Source organism: Sceloporus occidentalis, unplaced genomic scaffold (genome assembly GCF_023333645.1).
Source record: "Sceloporus occidentalis isolate IW3139 unplaced genomic scaffold, rSceOcc1.0.p SCAF_543, whole genome shotgun sequence".
Taxonomy (NCBI): Eukaryota; Metazoa; Chordata; class Lepidosauria; order Squamata; family Phrynosomatidae; genus Sceloporus; species Sceloporus occidentalis.
Genome location: NW_028317523.1, coordinates 95,363 through 108,484, shown reverse-complemented (window position 1 = coordinate 108,484; position 13,122 = coordinate 95,363). Strand labels below are relative to the sequence as shown.

The following is a 13,122-nucleotide window of genomic DNA, read 5'->3' as shown; positions in this document are numbered from 1 at the left end:
GCCCCCCCCCCGCAATATTGTTAATATGAGACGGCTCGTACACGTTAACCATGTGACCATTATGTGTTTATTTTACACATTTAAAACTCCGCCCGCATTTAGCACAAAAAAGACTGAATGGACAGAACATGCGAATTGCCTTGCGGTAGCCATCTGCTAAGTCGCTAGCCCTACTCGGCCCAGCACCCCTCGGAGCATGCGCCGGCGACACAGCAAAGGAAGACAAGCGCACTTGGCGGGCTGGAGTTTGTAAAGTTTTATTGAAAGCGAAGCTGCAGCTTTAGAACTTCTGGAATTGTTTCTTGGTTCCTGCAGCTTTGGTGACTTTCAGGACATTGAAGCGGACCGTTTTACTGAGGGGACGGCACTCTCCGACGGTCACGATATCCCCCATCTGGACATCTCTGCGAGACAAGAGGGAAAAGGTTAGCCAGGGAGTAGAATCTGAATATTTATTAGCAGGAAGGGCTGGCATTAAGCCCTGTCCATACAGTTAGAGAGCCCTGCACAATGTATAAGTCAGAACATGCTTTATAAAGGAAGGGAAGCAGCCCCCTCTATAGTGATGGAATCAGGAGCAAACTAAGGGAGCAGCCCCCGGGTGGAAGCCGCAGCTGCCGTAATCAACCAGACTGTGGGGAGGAAAAACAGACCTCACCCCCTTACAATTCCCAGAGCCGCCCCCCCCCCCCGTACCTGAAGCAGGGGGACAGATGCACAGACATGTTCTTGTGGCGTTTCTCGAAGCGGTTGTACTTGCGGATGTAGTGCAGGTAGTCTCTGCGGATGACGATGGTGCGCTGCATCTTCATCTTGGTGACCACACCTGTGAGGGGACGGAAGCAGTTACACGTGTGTGCGTGTAAAGCGTGTCAGGGGGCCTCAGTTACCCTCATGGATATGCAAAGGAGTATGGGAGGGAAACTACTGAGACACAAAAACGGGCGTCTCCACCGGCAGGCCCATGGCGTCAAACCGGTAAAATACGACAAAGCAGGTCCCGGGGCCCTTCCGGAACAGTCCAGACACGCAAGGCTCTCCACAGGGGCCTTTTCTCCACCCCCGCGTCAGAACTCTGCACCCCCAAAAACAGACCCCCGACGACGGCTCACCTGACAGGATACGGCCCCTGATGGACACGTTGCCGGTGAACGGGCACTTCTTGTCAATGTAGGTGCCATCGATTGCCTGAAACAGTAACGAGAAACATTAGTACGACGTCACCCAGGAAAAAGCCCCCCAAAGCCCAAATAGATCCGGGGGCCATCAGTGCGAATATGAAACACGCATCCATTTAACCCGCGGAGGGCCGGCGCCTCTCCCCAGGCTGCAGGGGGGGGTTACGGCGGGGATCGTCATATCCCCGATCCCACCCGGCGTACGGCCAGTTACCTCTCTGGGTGTCTTGAATCCCAGCCCGACGTTCCTGTAGTAACGGGGGAGCTTCTCTTTGCCAGTCTCTCCCAGAAGAACCCGCTTCTTGTTCTGGAAGATTGTTGGCTGCTTCTGATAAGCCCTCTCGGTCTGCGTATGGAGACAAAGCACAGAGTAAAGCGCCAGCCACCGGCCCAACAGCGCAGAGTAAAGCGCCAGCCACCAGCGCAGAGTAAAGCGCCAGCCACCGGTCCAACAGCGCAGAGTAAAGCGCCAGCCACCGGCCCAACAGCGCAGAGTAAAGCGCCAGCCACGGGCCCATCAGCGCAGAGTAAAGCGCCAGCCACCGGCCCAACAGCGCAGAGTAAAGCGACAACGCACCAGCCCAGAGCGGCCGCCGGTCCATCGGCTCGGAGTCTCAATAAACCCGCTTCACCGAAAATCACCGTCACCCCAACAACCTGCCGGCGGGCAACCCGTGCTGCTCCTTCACCCCCGACCCGCACAAACAAGTTACCCCCAAACACCGGGGCTTAACCGCAACAACCCATCTGCTCCCCAATCATGAGCACCCCCCCACGTGACACAGGCGCTGCCACTTTAAGACAAATGGCTGCATGCGGCTGCGGGTGACCGGTCAACTCCACAGCTCGCTCCGGGTTTCTCCACTAGGCCCCGGTAACTCCGGTACACGCGGGATCAGCATGCAACCGCGTGCTCCCCGTCATCCTCTTCCGGTGGCCCCAGCCGTGTCACCCGGAGCCCAGCACCTCGGATCCCACCTCCGCCTCGTCCAGAGCGGCCCCTCCGCCGTCCGGCGACGCATTGAGACCTCGGAGGCCCCGAATCTGCCGCTCCCACCGGAGCCCCTCACCTGGATGTCCGCCATGTTTACTTGCCGGCTGAAAAAGAGGCTCGCAGTCTGCCACGGGGTCTCCTTAAAGCTGCGGAGGGGCTGGAGCGGAAGTGACGCCTCCCAGCTTCCGGTCTAGCTGCGTTTTTGCTCCCGGGCGCCGCCATTACTGGCAGGGGCTGGGGGGGATGTTGCATTTCCCGTGCAGCTTGCAGAACTACAACTCCCATCATGCTGAGCATTGTGGGGGAGGAGCCCTTTATATGAGTGATGACTCCCGCAGCGCACAGCTTCCGCTCCCCGGGGGCATTACCATGTGTGCTCCCCCAAGGGCCCCAGATATTATTGCGTGGGGCATGTACGGCCTCCCAGCCAGCAGTGTATTTATTCACTGGCACCACCTGCCCCGCCGCCCAGATCACCCTAATAATCGGCCCAACGTGTCCCAGCCCTGGTACCTGCTGCCCTGGGCCGGGGTACTTGGTGTCCAGCGGGAACCCCGCATTATCGCCAGGATGCAGATTGCATGCGCTGCGTTTAGGTGATGCGTCACGGGGCACACGTGTAGCGTGTAAATGCGCGGCGAGGGCTCTGTGGTGCGCTTCTCGTGACCTGACTCGCTCTGGCTGAGGGTGATGGGAATTGCCGTCCACAAAAGGATTATTTGCTGACGCGCTGATACTGCAGGAGATGCCACCACGCAGGGACAAGCGGGCACTACACTACTGGTATTAGAAGGCTGCTGGTCGGCAGGCAATACACTACTGGTATCAGAAGGCTGCTGGTCGGCAGGCAATACACTACTGGTATCAGAAGGCTGCTGGTCGGCAGGCAATACACTACTGGTATCAGAAGGCTGCTGGTCGGCATGCAATACACTACTGGTATACAAAGGTACTTTGTAAATACACTCGTAAGCAGCCAATCAGTGAAAGGGAAAACTCACCGAATCGGGGGCTTCCGGGCATGTGTACGGGGTCTCGTTAATCCTGCCCCTGAGAACATGGCGTCCCAAGTGGTGGGAAAAGGGGGCAAATACCTAGCATGGGGTTCATGCCTTTCCCACAGCACCGCTATCCTACGTCCCGGAAGAGCCGCGTCCGGGGTTCGGAGTCAGACGGGGCATTTATCTGCAGGCCCCAGCCAGGTACCCATTACCACTACCCGTCCAAAGCCGGAGGAGCAGGGCCAGCCCGTTACCATGGTAAATGTCAGATACACGGGGGGGGGGGGCAAGCATGACTGCATGTGTGTGAGCGCATATATCGTGTTCTTAGTCCTGCAACATTAACACTTCCCCAGAACCATGCCCACACCTACCCCTGCTTATGGGGTAGAAGGAAGAGTTGTCCTTTCATTAGCCGTGTGCTGATCTGGCTTTAGCTGGAACACCGGCTTGGAGGGGCCCGGCCCCCTCTACCTCAAGATTCTCAGCCAGGAAGTCCCTTCCTCTCCCCCCACTCTGAACTTAGCCCTCCATGCCACCCACCACCCTCTCTGGTGAAAGTGTACACTGCAGCTGCACAGATCAGCCAATGGCCTTAAAGGGCCAGAGACGGTTTCTACAGAGTAACCGACGAGTTGCCAACAGTATAGGAGCCATCTTAACTCATTCCAGACACCCTTCAATTCCCGGCTTAAGCACCTGACCGGCGCCAATCAACCGTTACCGAGCCACCCTGCGGGGCTCTAGCACGATGAGGTGAAGCTAGAGTTACACATGTATAAACAGCAGCATGTGCATCGGGCGGACAGCTTTAGATGCTACAAACGGCTGTGACGGGGAGCTGAGCCATCCACAGATTAAGAGCCGCCGTCAGCCAGCTTTCCTTTCTACGCCCACAAGCAGAAGGAACGAGTAACGCCCCAAAACCAAAGGAACACGGTGCGGAAGCAATCAGCCAGCGTTAGGGGTTTTCAAAATTTTATTGCAAGAGAAGTTTGTTTTAGACCAGGATGCCGTACTGCTTCAGGACATCGGTGTACTTGGCAATCTTGCTTTCCACATTCTTCTCGGCCTGCTTCTTCAGTTTCTGAAAAGGAAAGAAACTTGATACTCTGGAGCTGCAGTGTGAGCTGGAACCAAACCGCAGGGCAAACCATAATACACCCCCCCCAGAACATCCCCCTCCACTCCAAAACCGAAGGGCCAGAGCCAAGAGCACCCACAGTACAAAAATGCAGGGGCCAGCGAGAGCCAACAGCACCCAAAGGGGACAGCTGAGGAACGTCTTGTGAACACCCGCCTGACTCACCATGACCAGCTTCTTTTTCTGGTAGTGCAGCTTGGACTTCTCCTTCCTCTTCTCCTCCAGAGTAGCTGTTACTGCCTGGTATTTCCAGCCAACTTCATGGGCCAGACGGCCAAGGAAAGCAAACTGAAAGAGACACAAAAGGTAAGGAGAGGCCAAGACGCTGGCCACCGCTGACCAGGAGCAGTAACAGCACGATGCACCCATCGGAAGAGGCACGTTAACATTCCCAAGTCCCACCGACCTAGAACCAGGAGAACTCATCCCAACGTGAACAGGGTCACGACGTCTGGCGTTATCCATTTACCTTACGGGTGGGCTTCAGGCGAACGATTTTCAGGGCTGCAGGGACAACCATGCGCTTCCTCTGTTAAAGAGAATTTGAGTTCATTAACGCCGTCACCGGCTACGAGTCTTATCACGTGGTATATATAACATATATATGAATACCTTGTCATAAGGGGGTGGGATGCCATCAAAAACCTTCAGTCGCTCCAGGGCAGCTTGTCCACGCTTGGTCTTGTGTGGCAGCATACCTGCGGACGGGGAGAAGATGGTGACAGACATCGTAGAACAGGCCGAAGCGCTAGGAATCAACCCGATCCCCAACTAACCAGCCACCATGCCCAGAGACAGACACTCTTTACAGAGGACCTGCGCGACTGGAAGACCAGTCCGCCAGAACAGAAGAAGCAGCTTACAACGTCCAGCTCAGGCTGACGGGGGGGGGGATTCTGATACAGTCCCCACTGAGGCATGAAGGATTTACAAGAAGCCAGGCTATAAACCCCAATACTGACAACAATTTCGGGTCTCCTGTAAACGACCCCCCATGAGGACCAGCTGCAGATACTGGTGGCAGCGGCGACACGTACCTCTGACGGTCCTCCAGAAGATGCGGCTGGGTGCTCTGAAGTGGTACGGGCCCCGGGAAGGATTGGTGTTCATGCGTTTGCGCAGGAAAGCCAGATATTTAACTAATGAAACAAAAAAGACAGCCGTCAGCATCTGATCATCCCCATCGAGAAGCTTCACACGCGAGACGGGAACGAGACTCCAGCCACAACAAAGTGTCTTGAGATCTTTGCTCCGATTTAGCGACTACCTGCCCAGAGCCGCCCGGTGCTCAGTAACAGGGGCATCCAGTAAGACACGCGATACAGAGAACACACGGCCGCGCAGGAATTCCGATGCTGCTCCATTAACAGCACCGAGTATATATATATATATCCGAGTGACAGCCCGCTGCCTCCATTCCAGACCAGCGACTCGGGACTGGCCAGAGGGTCCTCCGCTCCAGCGTGCCACGAGCCGAATACCACCCAGGAGTTCCCTACGCACGTTTGCACCCCCCCCCCAAAGAACTTACGCTTATTCCGGTAGAAGTTGCCGGAGATGTTAATTCCCTCGCATCGCACAACCACCACCTTACGGCCTGAAAAGAAGGTTTGATGTTAATACTTCGGGACATGAAACACCGCCGGTGCAAGAAACCCAAAGGAGGAGCCGCACATGGCCGGCATCCAGCTCACAGCCTGTGCTGGGCGGCAAATCCCTGTCCGCAGGCACGGGTCTCAGATGGTAGTGCATGTAAGTTGTCTCAGTGTCGTGAAACTCGAATGAGAAACTTTAGCATCATCACCGACCAAAACCAACAGCGAACTGGTCCCAGTCAACTTACCCAGCAACACCTGCTTGGCAACAATGGCAGCGAGGCGGCCGAGAAGATGTCCTCTGCCGTCAATGAGCAGGACCTGCGAACAGAGAGAGACTTCTGAGGTGTCTGCACCGCGGCCCCCGGCAGCACACACACGCTAACCGCGGCCCCAGGCGTGTCTCAGATGGTAGTGCATGTGAGTCTGTTTCATGGATTCAGCTCAAAGAGTCCTAACACATCACCGACAGGACCGAGGCCACCGGCGTCCACGGCTCAGGGGGGGGGGGGTCTGCACCAGAGATGGAGCCAGAAGGTCTCCAGGGGCCCCGGGGAGGACTTACCTGTTTGCCGCTCTTGCATTCCGAGCCGATGTTCTTGTAGAACCCTGGGAGGCCGGTCTTACTCGCTTCTCCCAGCAGCTTCTTGGTCTGGAATACACAACCGCGTCAAACCATTAACACCGCAACACTGCGGGGGCCACTAGAGCCACCGGGGGACGACCAGCTACCGCCCACTGCTACGAGATATCACTCGAGGGACCCGGTCACAGGCAGAAACACGGCCGGAGGGACGCATTATAGCCGGCTGACAGGCGAAGAAAAAGCCCGCCGGACGCGAGTCGGACAGCCGCTGGGTAGCCCCACGTGATTCCATGGCACCAGTAGCTACAGACGCCCAGTACAGCAGGAGCCCAGGGCGGGGGCACGGAGGCTCTACGAGGGGAACTTAACCCTTCCTGCGCTTAGCTGGGATGAGCAGGGAGAACCGGGTCAGACGCCGATCCGGGGGCAGCCGGTCGGACCGAGGACTCCTCGCGCCGTAAAAGCATGTACCAGTCCCGAGAACGCGTGCTCTGCGCGGCCCGCGCTCTGTGTCCCCAGCCGTGACTCCCGAGGGCCCAGCGCCAAACCATCCCTCGCCCGCCACGTCCAAGGTCCCCGCTCCAGTATGAAGAGCCGCACAGAACACCCGGGGGCCGCGCTTCAGCCTCTCCCGCCGGAGCACCTCACCTTGGCATCCGCCATCTTTCCCTACCGGTTGAAAAAGAGGCTCTGTGAAAGCCACGGGGTCTCCTTAAAGCAGAAAAGGGGCTGGAACGGAAGTGACGATGCTCATCTTCCGGTTTAGCTGCGTTTCGATCCAGGGCGCCGCCATTACTGGCATGTCACGTGATCGTGAATCCTCTACACTCCCACGCATTAGATTTGTTGAACGATCGAAGCGGGTGGCAGATATCAGCGGCCCCGCTGCGAGGGGTTATTCGGGATGCACGCCGGAGCCAAAGCCTGATTCACTGTGCACCCCCACGGTTCCATTAAGCACGTGGGATCAGGAGAGCGGCGCATGCACAGTGCTGTCCCCTGCAGGTTGTGGGATGTATAACAGTAACTGATTCCCTCCTATGGGTTTATACAGCCTGCAGGGGGCAGCACCGCGCACACAGCGCTCAGTATACTGCCGGACTCACGGGGTAAATGCCCCACAGCACCCCCAGCGGTCTAAATAGCTCCCCGCGGGAACACAGATCAGCAGCATCTGTAGAAACTGGAGGGGAAGAGAGGTCACCGTCTCCCCCGTGTCCAGCAGCCTCAGGGGGAAGCAGGGTCACCGCCTCCCCCGTGTCCATCAACGTTCTCCGGCGTCGGGGGGAAGCGGGGTCACCGTCTTCCCCGTGTCCAGCAGCATCGGGGGGAAGTGGGGTCACCGTCTCCCCCGTGTCCAGCAGCGTCGGGGGGAAGCAGGGTCACCGTCTCCCCCGTGTCCAGCAGCCTCTGGGGGAAGCGGGGTTACAGGGTCACCGTACCCAAGGCTGGGTCCCTGTTACAGGGTCACCGTACCCAAGGCTGGGTCCCCCTGTTTGAGGGCTGAGGAATCACCAGTCAGTCCCTCATACGGATAGCACTCACCATTCGTAGTAAACCAAGAAGAACTCTCTTTATTACAAACACACAGAATTTATATACAATCTCCATGCAATGTGTACCGAACCCAACCCCCAATCCCATCAGCCACATCCCATCACAAATCCCATCAGTATACAGGGGATGTATCAAGTGAGGGGATTACAGAATACAATGGGTTCCCCCACCTGTGTTATCCCCCCCTGTAGTGCGGGTGCCATCTGGGCAGACAGGGCTGTGTTGGCTGATTAAGAGCCCCAGCCAGATTATAGGATTGTTCCTTTGAAGGCTGGAGCTGCAGCCACATCAGTCTCCGGGCCGGTTACACAATAATACACAATATAAAATATTACCGGGTCACGGGATACGGAACCGGACACAAAAGTGCTCCGTGACCCGGCTACACTTGGTATGACATATGAGCCAGCTAGCCTGGCCCTGTCACAGGGGTCACCATCTCCCCCGTGTCCAGCAGCGTCGTCCGGCGTCGGGGGGAAGTGGGGTCACCGTCTCATCCGTGTCCAGCAGCGTCGGGGGGGAAGCGGGGTCACCGTCTCCCCCATGTCCAGCAGCTTTCTTTGGCCTCGGGGGGTCACCGTCTCCCCCGTATATAGCAGTGTTCTCCTGCCTCGGGGAGGGCGAGGTTGGTGCGGGTCTCTGACCCCAGCAGGATCGGATCAAGGGGACGTGGTTGGACAAGAGAACGTGACCCTCATCTCCAGTGACGATAGAATGGGTTTAATGTAGAAGAAGAGTTTTATTCTGGAACCCCAGGGTCAGATGCCTGGATATGAATGTCAAATGCCAGGAAATGAATAAGGTCAGATAGCTTAACTCGTCCCCTATAAAAGCACACAAAGTCTTCTGTATTTTCTTAGCTTTATTGGAAAAGTCACAGAAATAAAGGCACTTGTTGGTTGTATAGTGTTGGGAAAGTGCTTCTCTAGAAGAAGGTGCTTTGTTATGAGTGGAAGTGCTTCTGCAAGGGGAAGGTAAAAACGGATTGCCTTGCAAGGGAGAAGATAATCAGAACCTGTACTCACAGAGGCTGCTGAGATAGAATGTCCAGGGGAGAGATACAGGGGAACAGGAAAAACACCAAGAACAAACCAACTACAGAAAAGTTGCAGGGGAGGAGGAATAGCCCAATCTCAGCTATGAGAATTGGAAAGTTGCCAGGGCAACCAGCCACTTAAAGGGAAAAAGGGAAATAACAAAATAAACAAACTTGTTCCATGACACTCCCCGTCTGGTATCTGGAGATACCACTATATATAAACTTATGTGGAACATATGTAAATACACAACAACAATACACAAGTCCACATTCTCACTGTGATGTAATGCCACTGGCTCCAGGGTTCCTTCGGCAAGGGATATCCGGTGGGTGCACAGTTCAGACTACCTGTGCGCTTCGCAATCCGTCGGATAGGTGGTCAGTTTGCCTTTTTTTTTTTTCTTTTCTTACCTGGGCCTGATTGGACACTAGAAGGATAGTCTCTGTAATAGGCCTTATGAAGGTTTTCACAGTCCCTTGTTTGGCAACTCTTACTTCAACCTTGCGGATCCTTCCATCTGTGCTTGGGATGGTTTTAACGATAAGACCCATAGGCCACTCGTTTCGTGCCACCTGTTTGTCTTTTAACAGGACAACGTCTCCTTCTTGGATGTCTTGTTTGATAGCTTGCCATTTGTGGCATTCTTGAAGCGTCACAAGATACTCACGCCTCCAACGGTCCCAAAATGTGTTAGCGAGGCACTGCACCTGCCTCCACTGACGTTTATACATGTCTTTTGAGTTAAAGTCTCCGACTGGAGTAGGAATGTCTCCTACCTTTTGCGTAAGGAGCATTGCTGGAGTCAGAATGCTTGGTGATTCTGGATCTGTGGAAAGTGGGACTAAAGGCCTTGCATTGACGATTGCTGACACCTCAGCCATGAACGTGGTTAGCACTTCATGAGTCAGTTGAGCCAAATTAGTTTTCAACATCATAGAATCCAAAATGCGTCGAGCTACTCCGATCATGCGTTCCCATGCTCCACCCATGTGAGAAGAATGAGGAGAGTTGAATATCCACGTACATCCTTGGTCGCGCAGGTATTTCTGGATGCTGTTGTCTTCAATGTCTTTAGTGTTTATTTGTAATTCTTTGCAAGCCCCAACGAAATTGGTTCCGCAGTCGGAACGTATTTGTTTGACTGGTCCTCTGATGGCAAAGAATCTTCTGAGGGCGTTTATGAAGCTCGATGCATCCATTGATTCTAATACCTCAATGTGTATAGCCCGTGTGCTCATGCAGGTGAAAAGCACTGCCCATCGTTTGCAGCCCACTAATCCACCCCTCGTTTTTCGTGAGATGACTGTCCATGGCCCAAAAACATCAAGTCCTATGCAAGTAAAGGGGGGTTCTGTACTGAATCTGTCGGGTGGCAGGTCTGCCATCTTTTGATCTTGGCTTTTGCCCCTCAACATCCGACACCTAACACATTTATGGAGGGTTCTAGCGACACACCTTTTAGCACCAATGATCCATATTCCCGCCGCTCTAATAGCTCCTTCGGTGAAATGTCGTCCCTGATGCATGACTTGTTCATGATAGTAACGTACCAACAGAGTAGCGATGTGATGTTGACCTGGCACAACAAGAGGATTGCTTTCCTCCCTACATAGGCCTGACTTACTGAGGCGACCACCTATTCTCATGAGGCCATTCTCATCAATAAAGGGGTCCAACTTCCATAGGGGGCTTTTTTTAGAAATGCTGTTCTTTTCATAAACGCAACTGATCTCCTCTGCATACATTTCTCTCTGGACATGACGGAGAACAGTCTCCTTTGCCTTTGTGAGTTCATCTATAGTATGTAACCTTTTGCAGATGTGCCAACCGTGGCAGCTGGTCGTTTTATCATCAGGCATATGGTGGAAAGAGATGGCTATGTGTCTAAGGTGTGCCATTGCTCGGAGAAGGGCTGTCCAGCTTGAAAAGCAATGGAATCGTTGTGATCCGAACATGTTTCTGGGCAGTATGCTCGTCAGTAGAACGGATGCTTGGGGTCTTATTTCTAGGTCCCTTTCAGGATCCACAAGTTCGAAGTGATCAGCTACGGCTGACAGTGTTTTATCGGGTTGTGTCAGAAACGTTGGTCCGGTAAACCATGACGTATTCTGTAGATATGCTGCAGGCACTGATCTAGTGGCGATATCAGCAGGATTCTGATCTGTGGGCACGTAGTGCCATTGGCTTGGTTGGGTCGATTTCCCTGTCGTCTGGAACACTGTACATCCTAGGTCATCAGTGTATTTTTCTGACTGAAGAATGTCTCCTTGTGTTTTGATCGTATACCCTTGTTTATCTTTGTTTCCAAGCTTCTCTTTGACATGGAAGTGATATGGACATGGTTTAAAGAGAGATATACGACCGTTCTCCAGTAGGTTTGTTCGTAGAGCTTTTACATTATCTGGTTTGCGTATCTTGTCAATACACACTTCGCCCACTATCACCCATCCTAGATCGAGCCTTTGTGCGCACGGAGCATTATGCTCCCCATTTCGTTGTTCACGGATTTTATGTGCTCTCATGATGTCTCTGCCAAGTAACAGCAAGATCTGGGCACTTCCATCTAGTGGTGGAATGCGATCAGCTATCGCCTGCAGATGGGGATGGTGGCGTGTCACATCTGGTGTAGGGATTTCGCTTCTATCCTCCGCCATATGATTGCACTCGATGAGTGTGGGGAGAGGCATCCTTACTTTGCCGTCCACTGAACATATGGTGTAGCCATTTACTCTCCTCCCTGTTGTTTCTATCTGCCCTGCGCACGTCCGGAGAGTATAAGGGGAGGTGTTATCTTGTATGTTAAAAAGGTCAAAGAATTCTGACCTGACCAACGATCGATTGCTTTGATCATCGATGATGGCATACATCCTTATGGCTCTTTCAGGTTGTCCGTCTGGGTGCACGGCTACAAGACATATCTTAGAACAAGATCTGCCATCACTGGCTTCCCCACAGACCTCGGTGCATTTAGATGCTACAGATAGGGGGTGTGTGCTTGGATCTTCTTCCTCCCCGCCCTGCTTTGTCACAAGGTTAGGGGCCTTGATTGTTTTAGTCTTAAATGTCTCTGGATGTAAAGCTGCTACGTGTCTGTCACTGCCACACTCTGTGCACTTTATAGCTTCTTTACACTCTTTGAATAGGTGACTTGTAGAAGCACAGCATTTAAAACAAATCCCCAATTCTCGGAGTAGGGCCTTACGCTCCTCTATGGGCTTCATTCTGAACCCAATACACTTGCTAAGCGGATGTGGCTTTCTATGTATGGGGCATTCTTTGTTAGGGTTTTTTGGTTTCTTGTTTCCATCGACCGACTGGTCTAAACTCATTTGAGTCATAGAGGACACGTCCGTTCTGTGGACGGAGATGGGTGTTCTAGTGTTATTGTACCTGGCTGCAGTATGTGTATCTAACATGAAGCTGGGGTCATTTTTTGACCGGGCTGCTTCGCGAATGAAACTCAAGAAGAATGAGAAAGGGGGGTAGGCAACTTGCTTCTCACGCTTATATTTTGAGCCTTGTGAAGTCCATCTCTCTTGGAGGCTGTAGGGTAGCTTTTCCAAGATGGGTTTCACTCCACGAGCAGCATCAAGGACATTGAGCCCTTTCAGGGATTGGTCTGTCCTTGAAGATTCCAGCTCCTGCAGCAAGTCCCCAAGTTCTCGCAACTTTGAGTAGTCTTTGGTTGTAATTCTGGGAAAATTGTCTACTCTCTTGAAGAGTGCGTCTTCGATCGCTTCAGGACTACCATAGCATTCTTCTAGTCTTTCCCATACTAAATCAAGACCCACTTCGGGGTGGTTAACATTTGCTGATCTAAGCCTCTTTGCATGTTCTGCAGATTCTTTCCCCAGCCATTTGGTTAGTAGACTAAGTTCTTCTCTTGCCGAGAAGCCCAGACTCTTGATAGCGTCTTTGAATGTGGATTTCCATATCCTGTAATTCTCCGGACGGTCGTCGAAGTTGGTAAGACCTGTCTGCACCATGTCACGCCGGATCATGTACTTGCCCATGTCTGTTAGGCCTG

At 53.5% G+C, this 13,122-nt stretch overlaps 2 protein-coding genes and 1 non-coding gene across 3 annotated transcripts; all 3 read right to left on the bottom strand.

The window, feature by feature from the left end:
* Positions 1 to 255: 255 nt before the first annotated feature.
* On the bottom strand, positions 256 to 2,265 carry LOC149271183 (small ribosomal subunit protein uS17-like). Its single transcript, XM_089507565.1, has 5 exons — positions 2,249 to 2,265; positions 1,393 to 1,524; positions 1,113 to 1,188; positions 697 to 826; positions 256 to 404 (listed from the first exon to the last, which is right to left on the bottom strand). Exons 1-5 carry the CDS (start codon positions 2,261 to 2,263, stop codon positions 281 to 283), a joined length of 477 nt encoding a protein of 158 aa, XP_089363691.1. The 5' UTR covers positions 2,264 to 2,265; the 3' UTR covers positions 256 to 280.
* A 1,883-nt stretch (positions 2,266 to 4,148) lies between these two features.
* LOC149271181 (large ribosomal subunit protein uL13-like) lies at positions 4,149 to 7,167 on the bottom strand. The gene is made up of 9 exons (XM_089507566.1): positions 7,147 to 7,167; positions 6,478 to 6,564; positions 6,161 to 6,233; positions 5,849 to 5,914; positions 5,355 to 5,456; positions 4,930 to 5,015; positions 4,787 to 4,846; positions 4,483 to 4,605; positions 4,149 to 4,260 (listed from the first exon to the last, which is right to left on the bottom strand). Exons 1-9 carry the CDS (start codon positions 7,159 to 7,161, stop codon positions 4,174 to 4,176), a joined length of 699 nt encoding a protein of 232 aa, XP_089363692.1. The 5' UTR covers positions 7,162 to 7,167; the 3' UTR covers positions 4,149 to 4,173.
* On the bottom strand, positions 6,048 to 6,128 carry LOC149271182 (small nucleolar RNA Z195/SNORD33/SNORD32 family). Its single transcript, XR_016279772.1, has one exon. It is a non-coding gene; the product is annotated as a small nucleolar RNA Z195/SNORD33/SNORD32 family (small nucleolar RNA).
* Positions 7,168 to 13,122: the final 5,955 nt, after the last annotated feature.

Bases quoted from the DNA above. Each gene is read 5' to 3' on its own strand.
- LOC149271183 (XM_089507565.1), bottom strand. The intron at 1,189-1,392 runs GTAACTGGCCGT...TTACTGTTTCAG, and splicing joins GATTCAAGACACCCAGAGAG to GCAATCGATGGCACCTACAT. The intron at 405-696 runs GTACGGGGGGGG...CTTGTCTCGCAG, and splicing joins CATCTGTCCCCCTGCTTCAG to AGATGTCCAGATGGGGGATA.
- LOC149271181 (XM_089507566.1), bottom strand. The intron at 6,234-6,477 runs GTAAGTCCTCCC...CTCTGTTCGCAG, and splicing joins AATGCAAGAGCGGCAAACAG to GTCCTGCTCATTGACGGCAG. The intron at 4,261-4,482 runs GTGAGTCAGGCG...TTTCCTTTTCAG, and splicing joins AGAAAAAGAAGCTGGTCATG to AAACTGAAGAAGCAGGCCGA.